We start from the raw sequence: 24,308 nt of genomic DNA on the forward strand, positions 1-24,308 counted from the left end.
CCCTGTCAGTGTCTGTTAAAAGGCTTCGATTTATATTATATTATTATAAAACATAATCCAAGTTCAACCATGTGTCCGTGTTAACTAAAATCTATAGTAAAAAGTGGGAGTTATTTTAAATCGAGTGAGGACAAGTTGTATTGTGTGGGTCGAGAGTGACCTCTTACCTCGTGACATAGATTAATTTTTGACCTGATATCATAGCAGAATTCGAAATGACAGCACGGCGTGGAGCTATACTCGACCTCGGAGTAGGGTCGATTGCGACGTAATCCTATTGGAACCCGGAACCAGAGGTCGTGACTGATATTGACTGGTACAGTTAAAGTTGAACATTATGTTTATCCACCATTTTAAAATTACATATTACTGACTTCAGATTACCACTTGTGCTAATTTTACGGTCTGTGAAAATCACAAAATCATGCGATATTCCAACCCTTATCATTGAAAAATAGCCACGAACATGTTATTTGGATTTTTTGAACTTTGGACGCCACGATGAAAACGCCGATATCATCCACTCGAACCATACTCTACCAATTTGTATGTATTTTGTTCACATGCCTGGGTCGTTTGGTCGCTGGTGGTAAGTAGGTCTACTTGTGTTTTAGTCTTCGACTTAAACTACAAATAGCTCAGGATTGTCAATTTTGGCTTCAGAAAATGTTTAAGTGCGCCAATTTACGGAAATGTTCACTCGTAAAATTGTTTTTTTTACCTTACTCCCAAACCAGACAGACTATAGAGTTTCAATAAAGGTGACATGATGTTTTTCACATCTCAGATATTATTTTTTGTTACGAATTACATAAAAAAAACCACACGAACTGATGATAGCGCGCACGCACACGTAATGTTACATTTTATCCCACTATGAACACAAATATAAACACTTGTGTTTGAATCTTCTTTGTTTCATCCGATAGTGATGTTGATTTGTGTTTATAGTGAGATAAAATGTATCATTTTATGTGCCTGCTGCGCGCCATCAGTGTCTGTATTTTGTCACTACACTGTGACTACCTACCAATAATATTAATCAATAATTAACAGACAGTTTCAAACATGACTATATGTTTGGGTACTTGGTTTAAAACAATCACAGTTGCAGCTCGTGCAAGTTTAATCTGCAGGCTGCATGTTCGAGTTTCGCTGCTGCCGTTTAATATTTACCGGTTTTGGTATATTTTTAGTGTTACAGTAGTTTTACATACAATCCTTCAGCAAGACTTGAACCATGAATGTGTCCCGGAAATCAACCCCTTCTATAATCGGGAATCTGGTAGCATAGAAGACGTAACATGAACGTTTTAATCCATTGCAGAGAGGATCGTATGCTTCCCACGAGGAAATGAAAGGGATCGTTATGCCACTATAGGTCCATACCAGGTGTAATAATATTGTAAAACGCTTTGAGTAGTATGAGAAAGCGCTATAATATAAAAACTAACATTATTACATTATTAACAGCAGTCTCAGTAGTTCTCAATCGCAGTTTGTCGAATCCAGTCATTAAATTTGGACACAGTTGTATATACTCCTGGAAAGTTAGGTTCTGCGCAGCCCTGACCCCAGCTCACCAAACCAATCAAGTACCATCGACCACTTATCTACGGACATGAATGGAATATATATATATATATATATATATATATATATATATATATATATATATATATATATATATATATATATATATATATATATATATATATATATATATATATATATATGTATATATATATATATATATATATATATATATATATATATATATATATATATATATATATATATATATATATATATATATATATATATATATATATAAGGAACGATTTAAAAGTGTCTCTGCATTGTTAGGACAATGGTTCAAAGGACTTTAATAAGCTCCTAAATCTTGAATTGTTAACTTCCCATGATGCCTCGCCCCAGTTTACAACGGGTCTTATCTCAGTATGCCTTGCCATGATTTTTAAAGACGTGCTTTTAGATTAGTAGAGCTGCTGGTACTTCTGTGTTTCCTGAAGAATAAAAATACAACTAATATTACGCCCACCCAATTTACGCCCATTTGTGTCCCCCTTCAAGCTCTAACACTCTTTGAAAAATATATGTTCAAAAGAAAGTTTGCACGGCTTTCATTCTTTTCCCACCATTTCTCCATTTTCTCATCATCTAACATCTTTTCGAAAAAAGAGTTTACAAAGTTGCAAATGGATTTTACCCAGCTAGCTACCTCGGTCACCAATTTCAAGAAATGTGCTAAAACTACCTCCTTGTGACGAGTAGTTCCTATAAAAGGTAATTATGTCAACCACAATTTCAAACTTTTGCTATTATGTGGATAATATAATATTAACCACTAGTTACTAGTATTATGTACAATGTGTGTATTCTAAAATTAACAATTTTCAGTGAATAGAATGTAGTTGCGTGATCGAAAAATGATACTGCAGTTACAAACTATTACCGTTTTAACATGAAGACAGATTGAAAACCAAGCTTTAGCTCAAGATTTAAACTTGTCACTACACCACCTACGATGTCATTGATCAATTTTTAAATAAATATACCATTGGTCAAGGGATGAAAATAATGTCCCAGTTGCAGTTAGTTTTTGGTGAAGTTATTAGTTCGTTGCACGAGTGTTTGTATAAAATGTTTATTGTATGTAAACCTCACTGTGTTATCCTAGTGCCTACCTTCCTTACAAACGGACCACCGCTATCACCTGAACATGCATCCTTCCGCTGACCTCTCTTGGCTGGTAAGGCGCAGAACATGTTGTCTGTTATAGCAGCGTCAGCGTATTTTTTCGCACATTGCAAGTGCTCAACTATTTGTAGTCGTACCTATAAATAGCAAATTGAAGTAGGTCTTAATACAAATTCAAAACGAAAAATTAAAAGAGTTTAAAGTCATGAGATGCGCGTAATCTCAGGAGGTTAACATTTTTTTTATAAAAAAATATTTATCTAAGTTTAAAGTTAGCAATAATTTTGTATATGTATATTATATATATATATATATATATATATATATATATATATATATATATATATCTTCTTGACGCATGATTCTATATCTAAGTATACATTGTACATTCTCTTACCTGTTGTAGCTTTCCTAGTACATTGTCATGCTTTAGCTTTGTTCTACCCCATCCTGTTACCCAGCCCGATTTCTGTGACTGAAGGGTGTTATTTGCAACAACAACATCTGGTACACAAACTGAAATGAACCATTAACACCACATAATTAGCATATTACCTGGGTATGGTCTGCATGGGATCTGGCTATATTCAATAGCATTGGAGCTTGCATAGGTTATCCGTAGACCACTATCGTGGTTTGAAATGAAATCATTCCAAGTGTCAACAAACGAATGCTTTGAATCGCTTTGAATTGGTTCGGAATTAATGTTGTCCCGTGGATTATATCAAATGCACACACACACACACAGACACATATTACATATACTAACCATACAGACTAGAAATACGCACATGACTCCTTAATAAACGATCAGAACTGATTCCAAAGTGCCGCCATGAAAACAAATACATTCTTTCATTCCACCATGTCAAACCTTAACGCGCATCACATCCGGGTACCAGTTCTTCGGCGAGTTCGAATTCAATCACTTGAATTTCCGTTAAAATTTAGTCGTCCGAAGATCGCATTCAAGCGTGAAACTCTGAGTAACGGCTCCGTACCATAACTTGTGTATTTTGTGTAATACAGCTCTACTTCTCAGTATTGAGCACTTTTCCTTCAGTTTATGTCTTACCTCTTACACTGAATTAGTATATATATATATATATATATATATATATATATATATATATATATATATATATATATATATATATATATATATATATATATATATATATATATATATATATATATATATGTGTGTGTGTGTGTGTGTGTGTGTGTGTGTGTCTGTGTGTCTGTGTGTCTGTGTGTGTGTCTGTGTCTGTGTGCGTGTGTCATACATAAAGCATTATACAATGTATTCCTCCATTACCAGGTGTGATTCTATCTGTTAATTCTGCACTTGTAAATAATTTAACAAGGGCGATGTCTGAATCATACGTCGATTGGTTAAACTTGGGATGTGGGTGAACATCTTCCACCTTGAACTCCCGCTCCTCTCGCTCGGTCTTGCTCGAGTAGTATTTTCCCAAATAAATTCGAAGATTATCTCGAGTTGTTTCGGAATTCAGAATGCAATGGGCTGCTGTTATAACCCACTGTCGATTCAATAATACGCCGCCACAGAACGTTTGTTTTCGATTGGAATCAAACAACATTGCCATCCATGGCCATTTTCTTTTCTTGGCCGCTCTTCCTCCGTATATCCTCGCATTAGGACGGCGTCTACCACATCCGTCTGTAATATTATAAAATAATGAGACTAAGGAACTAAAGTCAGTGAGAAGTCACTGTAACTTAGAATGAAAAGTTCTAAAAAAAATATCTTTATAGAATTTAAAAACTTCTCTCCCCTCCCTCTTTACTCTCTCGAGTCTATGTACTAACGAGCACAGATATGCACACACTGCCTGTCTGTCTGTGTCAGTCCGTCTGTCAATCAACCTCTCTCTCTCTCTCTCTCTCTCTCTCTCTCTCTCTCTCTCTCTCTCTCTCTCTCTCTCTCTCTCTCTCTCTCTCTCTCTCTCTCTCTCAAATTGCATATGACATTTACCTTTGCATGTATATCCTGTCCATTTACCTTTACAGGAACACGTTCCAGAAACTGGATCACATGACCTGGTGTGCTCATTAATGCACTCACATTTCTTGGAACAGGCGTGACCGTATGAGCCTACTGGACAGACTGTCGAGATAACGCAACACGATAATATAAGATGCAACATGAAATGACTTCCGTAAGAGTTAGATAACATTTAATCTGATGTAAGCAGTTTGGGCAGGTCTTTCCTAAATCTTCCGGTCCAGCCTGAAGATTGACTAGCCGCGGGTCGCTGGGCCGGCGTTAATTTCGAGCCCTGAAACTGAATGCTTTTCTTAATATAACGATAAAAAGATTAACACATCAATTACTCAGACAAATGACCAATGAAAATGCGACAAAGTATATGTAATTTCATGCATGTATTCTCAAGACATTGCTTGGTATTGCTTAATTCGTAAAAACATAAATTATGCAAATACCTCATTGATATGGATATCTGTCAAAACGTCAGCCAGACAGCTAATGTTTACAAAAGAGCTTGAGCAATTAACTGTAACACCTTATGGGTACATTTATGTAGTTAACTAGCTGATAACTGCTGACGATAAACATTGGGAACATTGACATAATTTACATGTACGCAAATATTATTTAAATTTGTTCAAACATTTATGCTAAGGCTGATCGATGGAGCTAAATTAACATATTAACGTTGATGCTAGCAAAAGCAGATAGACAGTTAACGAGAGCTAGCATAATGATATATCCAACGCCGCTCGCAGACAGCCAGCGCCTCAGAAACAACACTCGTAACATTTTGATGTGAAATAGTTTTGGAAAACGTCGCCGCAGTATCGGCTATAAAATGAAAAGAGAACAACGTTATCTTAAAATTTGATGCAAGATGCAAGATAGTGGACTTACCTTGATCACATTTGGATCCTGTCCAGCCATCTTTACAGTCACATGTCCCGTTTCCATGATTACAAGACTCTGTGTGGTCATCATGACACATGCAACTTTGTTGGCAGTTAACGCCATAATTTCCAGATTGACATGCTGTATAAAAAAGTAATTGGAAGATTAATTATCATATATATATATATATATATATATATATATATATATATATATATATATATATATATATATATATATATATATATATATATATATATATATATATATATATATATATATATATATATATACAAAGATCTATATTAATAAAAATGTTGGCAGAAACATTTATGTGTGATTACAGTACCGTGAAATTGAAGGATTGATACTTCGGCATAAATATTCATCAAATATATTGAACATTAACTTGCTTATTTGAATTTTCGTATTTAAATTTGTAAACAATAAAACATTGAGATAAATACTTGATAATTAATTTGAACGTTAAATTGATCTTGTAGCTGGTGACGAGATTTGTGCTATAACACTATGCACATTAATTACTCTAATTTGCATATCATATTACAAAACTTTATATTTCTAAAAATCTAGAACAAAATTTGGCTGAATGAAATAATTTGCAGGAGATATTCATTCTATATGAGTGCCTTACTTGCTGACATCTGTTTCATTTCTTTTGCATATAATTAGCATTACCGTTAAACCATGACGTCACAATCTCAAGGGCGAAAGGAATTCATCTCCAGTACGTTATTGTTTTTCTAAAGCTCTTGTATAGTAATTAGGCTAAGCAGAATAAGTGTTGACTCAAGACACGTTTTTGTATTTTGTTAAAAGAAATACTACTTGCATAAAGCCCCATGTGATAGATTTTGAAGAAAATGAATGTATATTAATAAGCATAATTTGCATAATGAATTTCAAAATTCTTTCTTATCGTGTGAGAAACTACGAGAACACTTTTAGTTAATACCTGGCTTAATTTTTTTTAATAAGGTGACAACTTGTTTTACAAAAAATACAAAATAATACTTGAAAGGATTGTTCATACATGTACAGCATGTAATTCTTCATTAACAAACACATAATAAGTTATTCAAAAACCTTTGTCACAATGTGATCCAATCCAACCGTCTTTGCAATGACAGGTCCCAGTAATGTGATGACATGACTTGGTATTGTTCAGATGACACATGCAAATATAAAAACAGTCTACGCCATATCTTCCTTCTGGACATGCTGAAAAAGAAGTAGAGATCATTTATCTATCAATCCACCTCTCTCTTTGTGTGTCTGTCTATCTATATATCTATCTATTTATCCATTTATCTATCTATCTATCTATCTATCTATCTATCTATCTATCTATCTATCTATCTATCTATCTATCTATCTATCTATCTACCTACCTATCCATCTATCTATATCTATATCTATCTATATCTATATCTATATATATATATATATATATATATATATATATATATATATATATCTGTCTCTCTAGGGCCTGTCTGTCTGTTGCTCAGTCCGTCCGTCCATCCATCCATCTACAAATCCAATATATCTATCTATCTATCTATCTACCTACTTTCCTTTGTCTGACGGTGCTCTCTCTCTCTCTCTCTCTCTCTCTCTCTCTCTCTCTCTCTCTCTCTCTCTCTCTCTCTCTCTCTCTCTCTCTCTCTCTCTCTCTCTCTCTCTCTCTCTCTCTCTTTTTCTCTCCCGACCGACTGACCGAATGAATGAATGAATAAATAAATAAATAAATAAATAAATAAATAAATAAATAAATAAATAAATAAATAAATAAATAAATAAATAAATAAATAAATAAATAAATAAATAAATAAATAAATGAGCGAGCGAGCGAGCGAGCAGAGCATGCTACGCATCATAGCCCAACAAACACAAATGTCATGTGTAGAATGACTTGCAGTATTAATGACTCTTCAGTGGAGAATTTCTAGCTCTACTTACGTTGATCACAATATAATCCTCGCCAACCACTTTTGCATCGACATGTCCCATCAAAGGGGTCACATAATGTATTATGGTCGCCCAGACATGCACATATGTTGGCACACTGTCTTCCATAACGTCCCTTTGGACAGACTTGTCAAAAACGCAATGGGAAACAAGTTAGCATTTATATCATTTCCATGTGTGTTGCAATGTCATGTTAGCGACGGATAAATTGGAAAACTATTCACTATAAAATATCGTAAAACAAGGTTAACATTGATCAATTCATACACGTTATATGTACTACGGGGAGAGGTCAATCGTTCGAGTAGGATAAAAAAAACTAAATTCTTTTACTTTGGGAGTTTGAGCCATTTGACATTTCATCCTACAAAAGCGATTTTACATTTAATAGAGTTGATTTGTAAAAATAAATTATCTAAATGAATCTACTATTGTCAATGGAGTGAGAAACACTGGGTATGCTTGTTTTCAATCATCACATACGTAACAATGCGGTGATATCATTTGTAAAATCTAATAAAGGGGAACACCACTCCAGGACATTTTCATTAACTATGGGTCCTGGAAAATCAGTCCACAATTTTACATCATCTACGATTACTTGCTATTTCAGAGAAACATCAATTTGATCTTGTGGCTTTATACGGTATGTTTGCTCTTGGCCATCGCATAATGGGAATCGCTACAAATAATATATTCATGGTTGCACAATGAATATTCATGACTCATGAGTGCTTATTTCCTTCAGTGTCAAACGTCTCTCATAAAGGCACAGGGTGAACTTGATGATTTGTTCTGAGATCGCAAGTAATTGTAGGTCATGTAAAGTCACGAAAACATTACTCTCCAGACCCATAGCTTGTGGAATTGCATTTGCATCTTGATCCCTCAAAAGGAGACACATCAGCCACCCTTCAATGTCTAAAAGTAAATTCATAAAAACAATACAACTGCTTGTAGAAATGTAATCACCTTCAATAATGATGCCAGTAGATGGTATGGTATTGCAAGTGTTCCTGGTTCGTTACGGGCCAAAACGGTATTGGCAGTATTGGTGTTATGATTACACTTTTGAAAGTTTGATTTACACTTTTGAAAAACATTTTCACAGCAGTTTCAAGTCTATTAGCTCAAGTTGTTGCTTAATTAATTATATTAAACGTTTTCAAGTATTGTAATGACGCAAACATTATTAGAGCCCAATCTCCGCTCTTACACTGTCGACAATAACACTAATGTGTATTATATATATATATATATATATATATATATATATATATATATATATATATATATATATATATATATATATATATATATATATATATATATATATATATATATATATATATATATATATATATATAAGGCGGTGAGTATCAATCTGCTAAGACAGTGCTCTATACCGCAGTGGCAGAGCGCAATAGTTTTGGTAGTACTGGAACTCTTTCTTGGTTGTAACTCGGAGTTTCACGCATTGCGCGATCATCAGTTGTCTGATGATCGCGCAATGCGTGAAACTCCGAGTTACAACCAAGAAAGAGTTCCAGTACTACCAAAACTATATATAATATATATATAATATAATAGTTTAGCAATTAATATTTACTTTGATTACATTCTGACCCTGTCCAACCATCACTACAGCGACACGCGCCATCAATAGGATCACAATCAGTGTAGACACCTTGACAAACACACGGATTGGCACATTCTTTCCCATACATTCCCAGTGGACAAACTGTAAATATAACAGAGAATAAAGTGCAACTATTGTATATCTGTGCATTATACAGCTCAGGATAAAAAAAACTGACATCACTTACTGGTTAGAGTGAGAACATCTAGATCTTATAAACATGGTAAACAATTTATGGATTGAATATATATATGTTTCCAATGAAAGCAATCGATGTACACAAATAGTAAGACCAGTTCGAGTTAAACGTGGGACATACGCGCGCGCGCGTGTTTGTGTTTGTGTGTGTGTGTGTGTGTGTGTGTGTGTGTGTGTTTGCTCAATTTACTTTGTAAGTCTAAAACACTGCACAACTAACAGTAGTAAGTAAAAGTGTTTCTGTTACCATGACGACACTTGGATCCTGTCCAACCTGGTTTGCAGTTACAACTACCCGAAATGACGTCACATGAAATAGTATTCTGTGTGTCACAAGTACATTGATGCATACACTTCACTCCATATGTTCCCACTGAACAGGCTGAAAAAGAAATAAACTGACTTTTTATAATTTGTTTAATGTAACAAGGAAAAACGTTCGTTAAGCTTGAAAGAAAATCATTTTACAAAAATATAATCAGTAACTAGGAACGCTTAGACGAAAACTTATATCTAATTCTGAGCATAAATTTACATTATTTTAGAAAAAATGTTTTCTCAATCTGTCCTGTGTCTTTCATGCAAATTTACCATAACTTGGGATTGGTAAGTAAAGTAAATACAACAAGGCACGTTGGCATTTCCTAATGGTATCATGGCTCCTTTTGTGGTGAGGATTTTATACTAGTAATACTCATTATACATCTGCACTCACATTTCATATATGAACTCATTCTCATTCTAAATTGATCACGTATAGTTCATACCGTGGCATGAGAGCTTAATAATGTAGCGATCGCGACACACCGTGTTTGTCAACAAACAGCATTTCATCATTATCCAGCCATTCATATCAGACGAACGATGAATTTTCCATTCATGTTTTCAAGATATGACCTTAAGTGAAACATTTAGGAAATCTGGGGTTAAGGGTTATATACATCTATTCACCCCCATCCCCTCAAAAAAACAGGCCTCATCAGTCAATCAAACATGACACATAAACGAACATTTATCTAACTTACGAGATTCACATTTGACACCTTTCCATCCAGCTTTACATGAACAGCTTCCGTCAGTCTTGCTACAAGAGAGCGAATTCTTAATATTGCACTGACATTTTGTGCAGTGACCACAACTTTTGCAGACATCTTCTGTGAAATGCCAATTTCTACATTCTGAAAGCAAAATGCATCAATTATGGAGTAGAAATGGAATGATTTGATACATCGATGCAATATTAAGGTGTTTCAGCAAATATGGAACCATAGATTTCATTATAAGTATTTAAGTTTTGGTTTCATCTGTCTGTCATACAAAAATCAGATTTTTTTACTTGAGTTTAATACTGGGTCACTTCGCAATGTAACAAATTAAATACATTCAACAAATTAAAAAAAAACGTGCCTCAAGGCCTAACAAAAAATGTATGGTTCCGATTACGCTCAATCTTAGAATAGTTGTTGTAGGTAGATTTGTTATCTTATTTGTGTATCTATTTATTTTTTCATATTTGAGTTTCTAGTTCGGGTAGTTATGTTTTCTGTTGTTTTCCATATGGTCTTTGTCTTAGTGGTTTCTTCTCATCAGATGTCCAGCCATTCAGATTTATGTTGTCTGTTGTATTAGAGTTGATGTCACTTTCCGCATGCACCATTTCTTGCGAGATTTCACAATTGTTTTCATATTTTTCTTAAATGCGTTTTTTTTAAAGTTTAGAGTCGGCGTGAAAAACTAGGTGGGGTCGGGTAACTGGAACCAAACACCTTTTTAGGTGGGGTCGGGTAACTGGAACCAAACACCTTTTCTTTAGGCCTAATCAGAACAAATTATTTACAATGTAACAATCCGGTAAGATCAAAGATACTAGACAGGTATCATACGCAAACAAACTGAAACAATGTTAACTAATTTATCATAATGATGTTTGTGAGGCCAGCTCATAAATTGGTGTAATTTTAGTGAGAAATTTGTTGAGTTAGGCCATGCTCTGCTATTGTTTTATGCTTACTGGTTTAAACAATTGACAACTTTCTGTCACAATACATTCTAGCAATTCTTACCTGGACATATGACTGTACCCATCATGTACTGTTTACTATACTCTGTTCGGTATTCAACAATCTCCCTGTTAAAAAAAAACAGAACGAATTCGAACGTAATACCAACCGAATGTTCGTTCGATAGTGAGTACAACTTTAAGATATCTATTAGCACAAACGATCATATGAAGTGGATAATATGAACAACAAAAATGTCAACAACATTGTTGGAAACAGGACAAAAACGTGAATAAAGCAGTTTGAATGACCGATTTTAAACTGACGATATTTTTTACCAAAGACAACTCACTATAAAAGCTTGAGACTATATGCCAGTGGAACCTTGTAAGCCAAATGTTACTACCAAATCAAAGTGACAATAGAGTTTCAATTCTCGGTGCCTGAAATAACATATAGATGGTCAAAATGCAACAAGAAGGTCACCCACCACTTATTCTTATGCGCGCCTATAGTAATGCATGTGGAGCGAAAGTTATGGTTTAGACAGAAAAATCGAATAGTCTTTAGGGAGTGTACAGTTTTAACTTCCGGGGGGGGGCGGAGGATTTTCAGGGGGGGGGCCACCAATTTTTCTCAAGAAAAATTAGGGGGGGCTAAACAAAAATTTCACTATTTGTTAGGGGGGGCACAAAAAAAAACTAAACCTGAATGTCAGGATGGACAAGTGCCAGATAAGTATATAAAATAAAATATAGGCAAAACCCAACACTTGACTGTGCACAATGTCCTACAGAAGTAGCATTTAACATGGATCGATGATAAAACAGTGCACAAACCTATTAAATCACAATATTTGTATTCAGTGAAACAAAAATTGACCGGCGACTCTGCCACTTCTCAAGGTAACTTTCCCATGAAATTGTGTAGGACTTGTTTCATCACAATCACTGTCTGAGATATCAGCCGTGCTTGAAGTTTCAGAGTTATCAGAAAAACAATCATCACTGTCTATAACACCTATTGTAGCATTTTCACTTTCAGAGTCACTACTATATGTATCACTGATGTCTGTAGTTGTAGTTTGAAGTTCATTTGCAGTCATTTTTCTTGACCTAAATTCAGGTGTTCCAAGTATGTGCGTTGATATTATGTCTACTTTTTCTCCTTTTAATTTTCTATATTTTGGCAATTTATGCTTGTCTAGATATTTATCTAGCTCTTTTAGGTTCAGTTTTTCTAGAGTTCCACTTATGAATAACTGCAACCAGTCATAGTCATTATAGTCAAACAGTGTTAAAGTCAAACAGTGTGCATGAGTGTGTAAATCAATGGGACTGATTGATTTGATATTTGGTATGGACATTACTTATAATGTAATCAACTAAACATAAACCTTCTGTAACAGTTCCTACTTTTCAAAGTGTGAGGTGATATTTAATATTCACTTGGTAGAATTATTTTAATTCTGAAATTAAAGTTTGAAGAGATGTTTTCATTCTATCACCATGGTAGGGTTCAAGTATTATATGATAGCTTTTGTGAGTTTGAATTAAACACAAAATTATTCACAGGTGCTGGGTGAGGAATGTATTCATAACAAGCCATGCATTCATAAAAATATTATTCAACCCTTTGAAGTGATACATGTACTGCCCCCCCCCCTCCCCAGCGCATCAGTTTACTAAAGTCTCTTGAAATATAGTCCAGAAGTGTTTTATATTTTGCGTAGAGATAATATGAATACTATAATATATTGCACTGCAATTAAAAATGTTTCTAAAATGAGTAATTTATGAAGTGTTTAAACTAATAATAAATGATTGTGTGACCAACCACTGCAAATTAATCCTAAAATTTGAATATGTTCACATGGAAAAAAAGTTTCCTCATGGTGCAATTTTGCACTATTTTTTCCAAACCTGTGATAAATAAGTAATATATATATATATATTTACTTGTTCATTTATTTGCTAATTTATTTATGTCAGTGATGGGCTAAAAATCCAAGAAAAAGTGAAGCCAGACCAGTAGTCTATTCTGTCACCCCTCAGTTGTAAGTAGACATCCTGTCAGCCAATTTAACTTATAATAGTCTTTATTTGTGATTTTATGAGTGTCCATGCGGACCATGATTCAACAACTTTGTGCACTGGTTCAATTCTGAAGTAAGTATAAATATGGAATAAGTTAATACATGTAGCAACTGCTGGCAAATCTATGTGTTGCTGTATCTGTGTTTCATCTGTGCGTATTTTTGTTAGTGGTTTCAGGGGGGGGGCATGAAATAAAAACAAGAAGTCTTAGGGGGGGCAGATAATTTATACCAGTTTTTGTAGGGGGGGCACCAATAAAAATCCCTTGCTTCATTAGAAATCCTTCGGCCTCCCCCTGGAAATTAAAAATGTACACTCCCTTATCTTCATGACCTGCCTAGGTGGCAGAATGTTACTGCAGTTATCGACAATTAGACACACTGCCCCACAAAGATTTTTGTTAACTATACAACAAAACACAGACACTGTTAGTGTGCAAGCACATAAAATGATACATTTTATCTCACTGTGAACACAAATCAACATTACTGTCGGGTGAAATAAGGAAGATTAAAATACAGAACTGATTATTTTTGTTCACAGTGAAATGAAATGAAAGGTAACATTTCACGTGCACGCGCACTATCAATGCCTGTAGTTCATTTGTGTAAAAAAAAACACTATGTAATGGGAGATGTGCCGGCTTATTGAAACTCTGGTTTGGTAGTACTGCCATTATTGAATTCTGTATGTTCTGAATGGTAATGGGATTTACAATACAATACAATACAATACAATACAATACAATACAATACAATACAATACAATACAATACAATACAATACAATACAAGACAAGACAAGACAAGACAAGACAAGACAAGACAAGATAAATATTCATACCTGTATTTGGTACATTCTCTTAGGAACAGATTGCCATGGTTAGTATCACACAATACTGTATACCTTCGCCTGTCTACCACACGTATTTGACGTGAAACAGTTGAACTGTAGATGTTTGAAAAGCCAAATAATGCCATCTTATTGAGAATTCTCAAGATCTAAGTACTCTTGGTTATCTCCATTGTCTTTTGTAACCCTGTATTCCCATATAATGTAGAGAGAAAGACATATACATACATACATACATACATACTTACATACATACATACATACATACATACATACATACATACATACATACATACACACACACACGCATACGCACGCACGCACGCACACACACACACACACACACACACACACACACACACACATACATACATACATACATACATACATACATACATACATACATACATACATACATATATAAATGAGTATCCTACAATAAACATAATAAGAAAAGATGATCGAAAACGTGACATAAACATAAAAAACATCCATCTCTGTGCACCTGTGGTAAACATGTAGCGATCAATATACATGATATATGTAGGACTTGCTCTATGTTGTCCAACAATTTTAGCATTATAATCACTTAACCCAGTGCAGCAAAATGGCTTTGAAAACATATCATCACCCCTCAAAAAAAGTATTATGGCTAGACTGTTGCGTCCTTCTAAGGTTATACCAAATCAATCCAACTTTCTGAAAATAACAAAATATACAGTAAAACAAATTCATTGTACTTTCATGCCCCTGCGGTTTCACTTTTCGTATCAGTGGATTATATAATTGTACACTTTTCAGGAAGGGTTCGGGTTAACTCAGACTGTATCGCTCCGCCCTCACCGGCTCGCTCTATCAAAATAAATATTCATACCTGAATGGGTTAACCAATGTGTGAGGGCGCCCCGTCACGACGTTACTTACAGACTTACACTCAGACTGATTATTTCCTAATTTACAGCAGAATGTGGGTTGGTGTGGCATTTCACCCTTGGAACAAGATTGTTTTAACATACAGATATAAATACTTCAATACCAGCCTAACAATTACAGAGACATAAATTTGGTGAACATACACAAAAAAATGTAGACTTGAGGGCAGATCTATTAATTTGTCCTCAACTGTATGAGGCACATCTATGAAATTGTGTGTGTGTGTGTGTGTGTGTGCGCGCGCGCGTGTGTGTATGTGTGTGTGTACCAAGTGTGTTAGTATGTGTGTGTCTGTGTCCATGTGTGTCTCTGTGTGTATCAGTGTGTGCCCGTCTCTGTGCGTGTTTTTGTGACTGTGTGTCTGTATCAATTTCTGCTGTAATACTTAGTAATGGGGGCTTCGATTTAAGTTTACACGTAATCCAAGTTCAACCATGTTTCCATGTTGACTAAATTGAATACATATTATAAAAAGTCGGAGTTATGTCGAGTCAGGACAGGTTGTAAATTACGTGGGTCGAGAGTGACCTTTGACCTCATGACATAGATTAATTTTTGATATCATAGGGGTCGATTGCGATATCATCCCACTGGAACCCGGAACCAGGTCGTGACTGATATCGACTGGTACAGTTGAGTTAAAGTTGAACGTTACGTTTATCCACCATTTTGTGTTAATTTTACGGTCTGTTTTGTTAAAATCACAAAATCATGCGATATACCAACCCTTATAATTGAAAAATAACCACGAACATGTTATTTGGAATTTTTGAACTTTGGACGCCACGATGAAAACGCCGATATCATCCACTGGAACCATACTGTATCAATTTGTATGTATTTTGTTCACATGCCTGGGTCGTTTGGTCGCTGGTGGTAAGTAGGTCTACTTGTGTTTTAGTCTTCGACTTAAACTACAGATAGCTCAGGATTGTCAATTTTAGCTTCAGAAAATGTTTAAGTGTGTCAGTTTATGGAAATGTTCACACGTAAAATTGTTGTTGTTTTTTTACCTTACTCCCAAACCAGACAGACTATAGAGTTTCAATAAAGGTGACATGATGTTTTTCACATCTCAGATATTATTTTTTGTTACGAATTACATAAACAAAACACATAAACTGACAGCGCGAACGCACATGTAATGTTACATTTTATCCCACTATGAACACAAATATAAACACTTGTGTTTGAATCTTCCTTGTTTCATCTGATAGTGATGTTGATTTGTGTTTATAGTGAGATAAAATGTATCACTTTATGTGCCTGCTGCCCGCCATCAGTGTCTGTAATTAGTTTTAAGTAATTTGTAACAAAATAACATTGTGTCAGACGATAAAAAATCACCTTGCCGCCAAATTGAAAGTCTATAGACACTCTGGTTTGGTAGTATACGTTAAACATTAAACAAAATTAAACGAAAATAATGGCTACCCACGACATAATTTATGTATCATTCATGTTGAAACATGGGGAAGCGGCTGTCTCGTCTCTACCCCTATTTTTGCGTGTACGAGCTATATTTGGAACATACATTTACATGCTTGTTAACCAGAAACATTGCAGGTTTTTGAGGTCATGCTATATGCGTATGACTAGCTCAATATAAACACTTGTCGATGGTGTACACTTTAGGCAGTGCACGGTATTTTTTGCTCGCCCAGAGAATACAATTATGTTTGATGACAAATGATTGAATAATATTATGCAACATTTTACCAGTATGACTATTACTGTTAGTTACATTATAACTTCCACAAACATATTTTTTTTAAATTGAAAGCTTTGCTTGGACATACATCACAGACACCCGATGTTATTTTTATATCAGTTTTTTTTTTTTTTTTTACCTAGTAATCTGTTTGTGTATGAACTATTTACTTGGCTAACTTCATTCCGGCAAATGCACTGGTATTTTTTCGCGGGTTGTGTATGCAACAGGCCCGGTGGTTATAATTTATCGCATTTTTACAGTTTTACGGTGCACACCTCAGGCATGCATATTGTTGTAGCATAAATGAGAAGAAAGCAAGTCGTGAAATATGGTCATTTATTAATAATATTAAACTTATGTTGTTTCGAGGAAGACCTCTATAACAACCCAGCAACGGTTCAACGATATATCGAACATAAGGTATCATTGCAAATATATAAATGCACCTGTCTTTGGATTTCTATCTATCGTTCTATAAATTATGCCAAGCATATGATCTTTCCATCACAGGAGTCGGTTCTGAATAAGATGCATCCAATTAAGGTCCTCCTACAAATTGCTTATCGTACACGAGTTGGGGGGAATTATTGTAATTGTCATTGGGAGGGGAAACCGCCATTTCCTCAGTGGGCAAGACTCGGAGTTGGCGAAGGGACAAATATAAAGGAGTAGAATTTTAACGAAAATGTAATAAAAATGTGAGACGCTTACAACTTGACGTGGTGTACATGTGCCAGTGGCACTCATCGGTGTTTGATAATTATTGTTGTTACCGTTGCTATGGGGATGGTGGTTGTTGTTATTGCTGTGGTGGTGGTGGTGGTGGTGGTGGTGGTGGTGGTGGTGGTGGATTAGAAAGCTAATGACAAATTTCAGGGCAAGTGAAGGCTAGCTCAGTATATATCATCTATTACACCTTTTCATTGTAGGAGAACTGGTTGCGTTGTGCAATGGAACTGTGTACGTTATGGGTGGCCGTCTTAATTCACAATTATCCAGTAACTATGACGACAATTTAGACTGTATTGTAACTCTCAGACCAATAGAGCCGTACCAACGATTACTTTTAAATGTAAGTTCGTCATATATTCATACAAGCTAGTAGTATAATGGGGAAACTTGAAAGAACAAAATAGATCTGCTGCAATTTTCTGTTAATATCATGGATGATGGGGGATTTTATGTAAGGTGTTGCTTGGTTGGTGATAATTAGAGGTTGTTGTTGTTGTTGTTAACGTTGTTGTTGTTGTTGTTGTTGTTGTTGTTGTTGTTGTCGTTGTTGTTGTTGTTGTTGTTGGTGGTGGTGGTGCTGGTGCTGGTGCTGGTGCTGGTGATAGTGGTGCTGGTTCAGGTGATGATGATGATGATGATGATGATGATGATGATGATGATGATGATGATGATGGTGGTGGTGGTGCTGCTGCTGCTGCTGCTGCTGCTGCTGCTCTGGTACCGGTGCTGCTGATGTCGGTGGTGGTGGTGGTGGCGGGCGGTGGTGGTGGTGGTGGTGGTGGTTAAAGTGGAACAACATGATAGAGCACTGCATCGACACAAGTCTTCTTTTTGTCGCGGTTCTAGTTTTGTTGCAATCTGGCTCTCTTCATCTGCACAAATTTCCAATTAAGAATTCCGGCGTCTACAATTTCAGTTTTAATAACACGATTTTGTTACATGATGAGTCAATATAGACATTTTGCAGTATAGTATTTTGTGTAAGTTTAGCATTTTAGTTATTGAGCCAACTGCGTGTTCACAAATCTATTAACGTTGAAGTTACCGATTGCGATTTATGTTTTCTAACTTCTGCTTTTTATAGTTTGACTGGATAGATTTTGAAAAATATGAGAATGGTTGCGTTGACTACTTAGAAATTTACGATGGTGCTGATACATCAATGCGACCAATACAAAGGTTTTGTGGTAATTATGTACCCTTTGATGTCGTATCATCGTCCGACAGCATAACGTTGAGACTCGTCAGTGATGCTACCAAAACAGGGAAGGGGTTTAGTATTGTTTATTCAGCATTTTACGACGGTAAGTTGATGATTATACCTAGTTTACGATTGTAAGTAAGGTGGTAAGTTTGTGGTAATTCATCGTGTTTCAATGGTAAGTTTGTGATTATATCCAGTATTATGGTTAGTTTGGGGTAACACATAGCTTTTCAATCGTAAGTGTGTGGTAATGCCAAGTTTTTCAATGGTAAGTTTGTGATTATAACTATTTTTCCAATGGTAAGTTAGTGATCATACACAAATTTTCAATGGTAAGTTAGTGCTAATACATGCTTTTCCAACGGTAAGATAGTGGTAATGCATATATTTTCAATCGTAAGTTTATGGTAACATCGAGTTTTCCAGTGGTAAGTTTGTGGTAATATCCAGTTTTTTCAATGGTAAGTTAGTGGTAATACCTATATGTCCAATGGTAAGTTAGTGGTAATAAACAGTTTTTCAATTAAGTCAGTGGCAATACCTAGATATTTTCAATGGTAAGTTAGGAGTAATACGTACTTTTTCAAAGGTAAGTTAGTGGTAATACGTAGTTTTTCAATGGTAAGTCAGTGGTAATACATAGTTTTTCAATGGTAAGTCAGTGGTAATGCATACATTTTCAATGGTAAGTTAGTGGTAATGCATAGTTTTTCAATGGTAAGTTAGTGGTAATACCTATATTTTCAATGGTAAATTTGTGGCAACACCCAGTTTTCCAGTGGTAAGTTTGTGGTAATACCCAGTTTTTCAATGGTAAGTTAATGGTAATACCTATATGTTCAATGGTAAGTTAGTGGTAATAAATAGTTTTTCAATTACGTTAGTAGTAATACCTAGATATTGTCAATGGTAAGTTAGTAGTAATACATAGATTTTCAATGGTAAGTTAGGAGTAATACATACTTTTCCAAAGGTAAGTTAGTGGTATTACGTAGTTTTTCAATTGTAGGTTAGTGGTAATACAATAGTTTTGCAATGGTAAGTTAGTGGAAAAACTGTGCTACGTTAGTGGTAATACATAGCTTATCAATTGTAAGTTAGTGGTAATACATAGTTATTCAATGGTAAGTTAGTGGTAATACATAGTTTTTCAAATGGTAAGTTTTACAGTAGTACAGATATACATTTAATTTCTACTCATATTTTTGCAGGTATCTCACAATCATGTAACAGTATAGACCATTTCAAGTGCAACAATGATCGATGTGTTAATGGAACTTTCCGTTGTAACGATGTAGACAACTGTGGCGATCTGTCTGATGAGTGGTACTGTCCTGGTACGTTCCATTGACATATACTCCTTTATGCATCCATAATCATTCCGTAAAGCTGTTGCACTTTAACTAAGTCATTTCTCTTTGAAAACTGTTGCTTGGCAAAATTCACAGTTCATTTTAGTGGGTTAAGGATATGTTCTTATTCATTCGGTTTTTGTGTTTTAATGTTAGTTAAATACTTCCACTCCCAAAAATGTATTATAGCAATATGGTTTTTTTTAAAAACTGGATCAAATTTAAATCTACTGTATAAAAATTAGCATTTGGGATAAATTTCAAAGTTCTTCACTATCTTCAAACGTTTTGTCATATGCTTGTTCCTAGCTATATTCCTCTATAATAAAATAAATTTGGCGTTCACCATCTTGTTTTCAAGAAAATCGACAAGCTTTCATTTTCAAATAGAGCTGCCATATTGGATCCTAACTAAAATGACTAAATTTGATATCATCTTGAACTCTATTTCAAAAATTTGCATGGTGACCACAGCTTTTTAAAATTGATTTTGACTGAGAATAGGTTGAAATGTTCTTGAACAAAGTAACGATAAAATTGTAAAGGAGATTATTTCCGAAATGCATTCTACATTGAAGTAAAGAATTTAGTTTATATGTTATATTCCATAGGTTCATTGATACCGCTGGATAGTCGTGATCTTTTATTGGTCATCAACGGGGGCATTCTTGCCATTTGCTTGTTTTTGATGTTTTGGTGTTGTCTCTATTATTACTGCATCCGACGTCAAGGCAACAGAAAACCGACTCCTGGACCAGGCAATGACTATCTACAACTCCGGAAAAGAAGGAAACAAAGTACAAAAGACTATGTAATGTACGCACACTCAACAACACCCAATATGACTCACGTGGTTGAGATGCCGGCGTGCTCAAATAGACTTCCTGGGATAAGGCATTCGATTTGAATAGTAACGGCTTTTCAGTACAAGTAGTCAAGTAACGAACAATCATGTTTTGTCCAAAATTGTATGTACCATGTACAAATATTAACAAACGTCCACACATACCAAATCCATTACGAAAATCACCAGCTGCTCATTGTTGTGATGGACTTTCAAAGAGGAGTCGCTATGTTGTTCATATATTTGACAATATCCCCATACCACCCCATGAAGTTATATGGACTACTAGGGGGTTTACATACCCCATGATTCGCCTTTAGAAATTTCATTTTTTTTCAGTCTCGTCCCTTAGGATTTACTTCGAGTGTTTTCGAATATTTCCGGGGTACCTCGGCCACGCAATAGCGTGACGTCACAGAGGGACTTGTTCAAGAGCCAACAGGTGACAAAAAACCCATCAATCCTTAACTCATATACTTATATCATAAATGATGTGATTGGCATTTTTTCAATGAATAAACAGAAGTCTTATTTCAGTATTTCATGAAGTACCCTCAGTTTCAATTGTCTTCCCAAACCTGAGCGACCACGAGTGTACTTTATCATTCAGCAAGTAAATTTTTACCTGTTTGTCCATTAGTTCAATATACATGCATTTGTGTTGTTATGTCTATTTTGTACTGTTCCCTTACATCCACCTGTCAGAGTACTGAAGGCATTTTTCAATGACTCTATCAGTTTTGCTTTTTTGTTGAGATGTTTTAGGGTCTCAATGGAAAGAAGTGTTTAAATTAGTACCGTATTTGAGCAATGCTAAGTCAATAAGAGGACAAGTATGTTTTACAAACATCAAATATAACTGCCATATTGTGTGACTAATCAAAATTTTGTTTTTGAACTTGAAAATTGATCAGTTGTTTTCAGCAAATTCGATATGGTCACCACACAATTAACCAATTCGTTTTCCCTTTACAAACTTTGAAGTACCCCATATGGTACATGCGTATCAATCGAATCGCTGGTTTTAGCAGCATGGACCCTTCGGTGTCCATGAGTCTTGTAAAGAAATTACATGTATATATACTGGACAAATGGATGGGCCAATTAAATTACTGTTTGCAAACCTATAGGCTAATGCTGCAAAGTTGGAAGTAAATCTATCGGCTCGATATTAAGAAGCAGATCAAAATAACAGCCATGGCACGTGATGAGTTAGTTCACAAAGCTAATTTGTTGCATCAGATTATATGTGGTTAAACAAGGCTGTGAATTTTAGAAGTTTCCATGCAAGACTGGTAGCTCATGACGTAAAACAGCAGAAGACAAAACAAAAAACAAACAAACAAACCAACAAACAAACAAACCAATAAATAAACAAACAAACAAACAAACAAACAAACAAACAAACAAACAAACAAACAAACAAACAAACAAACAAACAAACAAACAAACAAACAAACAAACGAGGTCAAATAGAAATAGGTTCAGGAAAGGTTAAGAGGTGCCACGCTCCTAAGAGAGTCTTCAGCAATTACAACTGGGGAAATCAAGCCCGGTTTGTTGCATAAAATATGACCTCCTCTGGCTTCAATGAGCTAAAAAATGGCACTCCCTCAATTTCCCTTCACTAAAACATGGCCCTCAACTGTTCATTCAAAAACACAGTTTAATCTCGCTCTGTGTGGTGTGGTGGGTTAGAGCTCAGGATCAGCATTCGTGAAGTCATGGCTTCGAATCCCAGTGGAGACAGGGGATTTTTCTTTGACCTCAAACAGAGGTTAGGTTTTCTACAGAATCGATGGGTATGCTGTCCCACTCACAATACGACTTTGAATTTGAGTCACGTAGTCCCAAACTTGAGTAGGTATCTGTAGAATGAGTGGTTGCATTTATGTTTGTGTTGGTCGACATAAAAACAAATTTCCGCACTAAAAACATATGTAAATTAGAAACCATGGTTATAATGTTGTCTAAAAAAGTTCTCAAAATCAATGCTACCACATTGGTAGTTTTAAAGGCACTTGTTGTTTTCCATTACTATTACCACAGTGAACATGTGTGAAGGCAGTGTTGGATCTCATTGGCTGACCTGAAGCCCACAACTCCCAAAGATGAGCACACTCCCAAAATTGAAGGGACAGTGTCAACATTTCCATTTCAACACTATTCCCCGGCCCTCTCCCTGTATATGTAATTACTGAAGGTTTCCCAGAGCTTATCTTAGCAAGCAAAATTTGACAATCTTTACATTCTCTATTTAAGAAAAATTGCACGTAGCAGGTCAGTGCTACTGGGCTTGCTTTGTTTTCTAAGCATACAAAATGCAGCTCCGACGAAATTAGACTTCTGTTCTCCTTTCAAGGACCCGGGTTGCTATCCAGATTCTCTTATGAGTGTTTTTGTTATCAGTGGAACCATAAGGTGTATATCGGATTTTTCCTTTGTTTTGAAACAATTTTACCACACACCTCTGCCAGATCTAGACTCAGACCACTATAGAGAATAAAATGGCCTGAGATCTAGACAACTGTTTTTCACACTTGAATGTTAATCGTAATAAGACGGGTCTTTAAGTGTTTCACTCCTCAGTATTCTCTTAAACGTATGGTACGTACACGTCAATAATTAGAAATGTCTGAAGAACTCGAGTATTCACCCTCAGTACGGGAAGACTAACGTACCTGATTAAGTGGCTACATTTCACTGTCCCACTTGTTGCACGGTTAGGTAGAAATACCAAACACGATATAACGACGACGGTGACAAACATGAACGAGAATCTCTGTTTACGAGCCATACTCGACAAGAACCACACAACGCACTGGAGGTGTTTACCGTACTTGTTCTATATTCTCATTTCACCCTACATACTAAATAATAATAAAGTCAGTGCACGTAGAGTTTTTTTCAGAACAAACATAGAATGAGTGTTTGTCTTATGAACTTTGTTACTCCGTCCATATATCACGCCGTGTTGTTGAGTCGTAAACTGACAGGTATAAGGGCCAGTCATTGTAACTGGGAGAGGTCGGTCTTGTGATTCTGACCAGGGGTTTGCTCAAACTGATCACCTCCAGCTTCGATGACCAAAGCCAACAACGTGCCCCCATCCCATACATATTTT

General features: G+C 35.4%; 2 protein-coding genes across 3 annotated transcripts; one reads left to right on the forward strand and one right to left on the reverse strand.

Annotated features, from left to right (window-relative positions):
• Positions 1–874: 874 nt before the first annotated feature.
• Positions 875–24,008, reverse strand: LOC144437547 (uncharacterized). 2 transcript variants are annotated; one of them, XM_078126500.1, is made up of 14 exons: positions 23,866–24,008; positions 14,397–14,501; positions 11,522–11,586; positions 10,484–10,636; positions 9,706–9,840; positions 9,231–9,362; positions 7,613–7,747; positions 6,737–6,871; positions 5,636–5,770; positions 4,721–4,852; positions 4,040–4,405; positions 3,119–3,237; positions 2,709–2,858; positions 875–1,613 (listed from the first exon to the last, which is right to left on the reverse strand). In XM_078126500.1, exons 1-14 carry the CDS (start codon positions 23,979–23,981, stop codon positions 1,479–1,481), a joined length of 2,013 nt encoding a protein of 670 aa, XP_077982626.1. In that variant the 5' UTR covers positions 23,982–24,008; the 3' UTR covers positions 875–1,478. The 2 variants fall into 2 exon arrangements, with proteins under 2 accessions (XP_077982626.1, XP_077982628.1); XM_078126502.1 differs by lacking the exon at positions 14,397–14,501.
• LOC144437303 (low-density lipoprotein receptor-related protein 3-like) lies at positions 16,079–21,247 on the forward strand. The gene is made up of 5 exons (XM_078126227.1): positions 16,079–16,214; positions 17,982–18,124; positions 18,869–19,088; positions 20,200–20,325; positions 20,952–21,247. The coding sequence occupies exons 1-5, from the start codon at positions 16,127–16,129 to the stop codon at positions 21,245–21,247; spliced, it is 873 nt and encodes a 290-aa protein (XP_077982353.1). The 5' UTR covers positions 16,079–16,126.
• Positions 24,009–24,308: the final 300 nt, after the last annotated feature.

This window comes from Glandiceps talaboti, chromosome 7, assembly GCF_964340395.1.
Source record: "Glandiceps talaboti chromosome 7, keGlaTala1.1, whole genome shotgun sequence".
Taxonomy (NCBI): Eukaryota; Metazoa; Hemichordata; class Enteropneusta; family Spengelidae; genus Glandiceps; species Glandiceps talaboti.

Coding starts and splice junctions, on each gene's coding strand:
- LOC144437547 (XM_078126500.1), bottom strand. CDS start 23,981: ATGGCTCGTAAACAGAGATTCTCGTTCATGTTTGTCACCGTCGTCGTT. Junction 10,637..11,521: donor GGGTACAGTCATATGTCCAG/GTAAGAATTGCT, acceptor TTTTGCTTTCAG/AATGTAGAAATTGGCATTTC. Junction 9,841..10,483: donor AGGTGTCAAATGTGAATCTC/GTAAGTTAGATA, acceptor TTTCTTTTTCAG/CCTGTTCAGTGGGAACATAT.
- LOC144437303 (XM_078126227.1), top strand. CDS start 16,127: ATGAAAACGCCGATATCATCCACTGGAACCATACTGTATCAATTTGTA. Junction 19,089..20,199: donor TTATTCAGCATTTTACGACG/GTAAGTTGATGA, acceptor ATATTTTTGCAG/GTATCTCACAATCATGTAAC. Junction 20,326..20,951: donor TGATGAGTGGTACTGTCCTG/GTACGTTCCATT, acceptor TATATTCCATAG/GTTCATTGATACCGCTGGAT.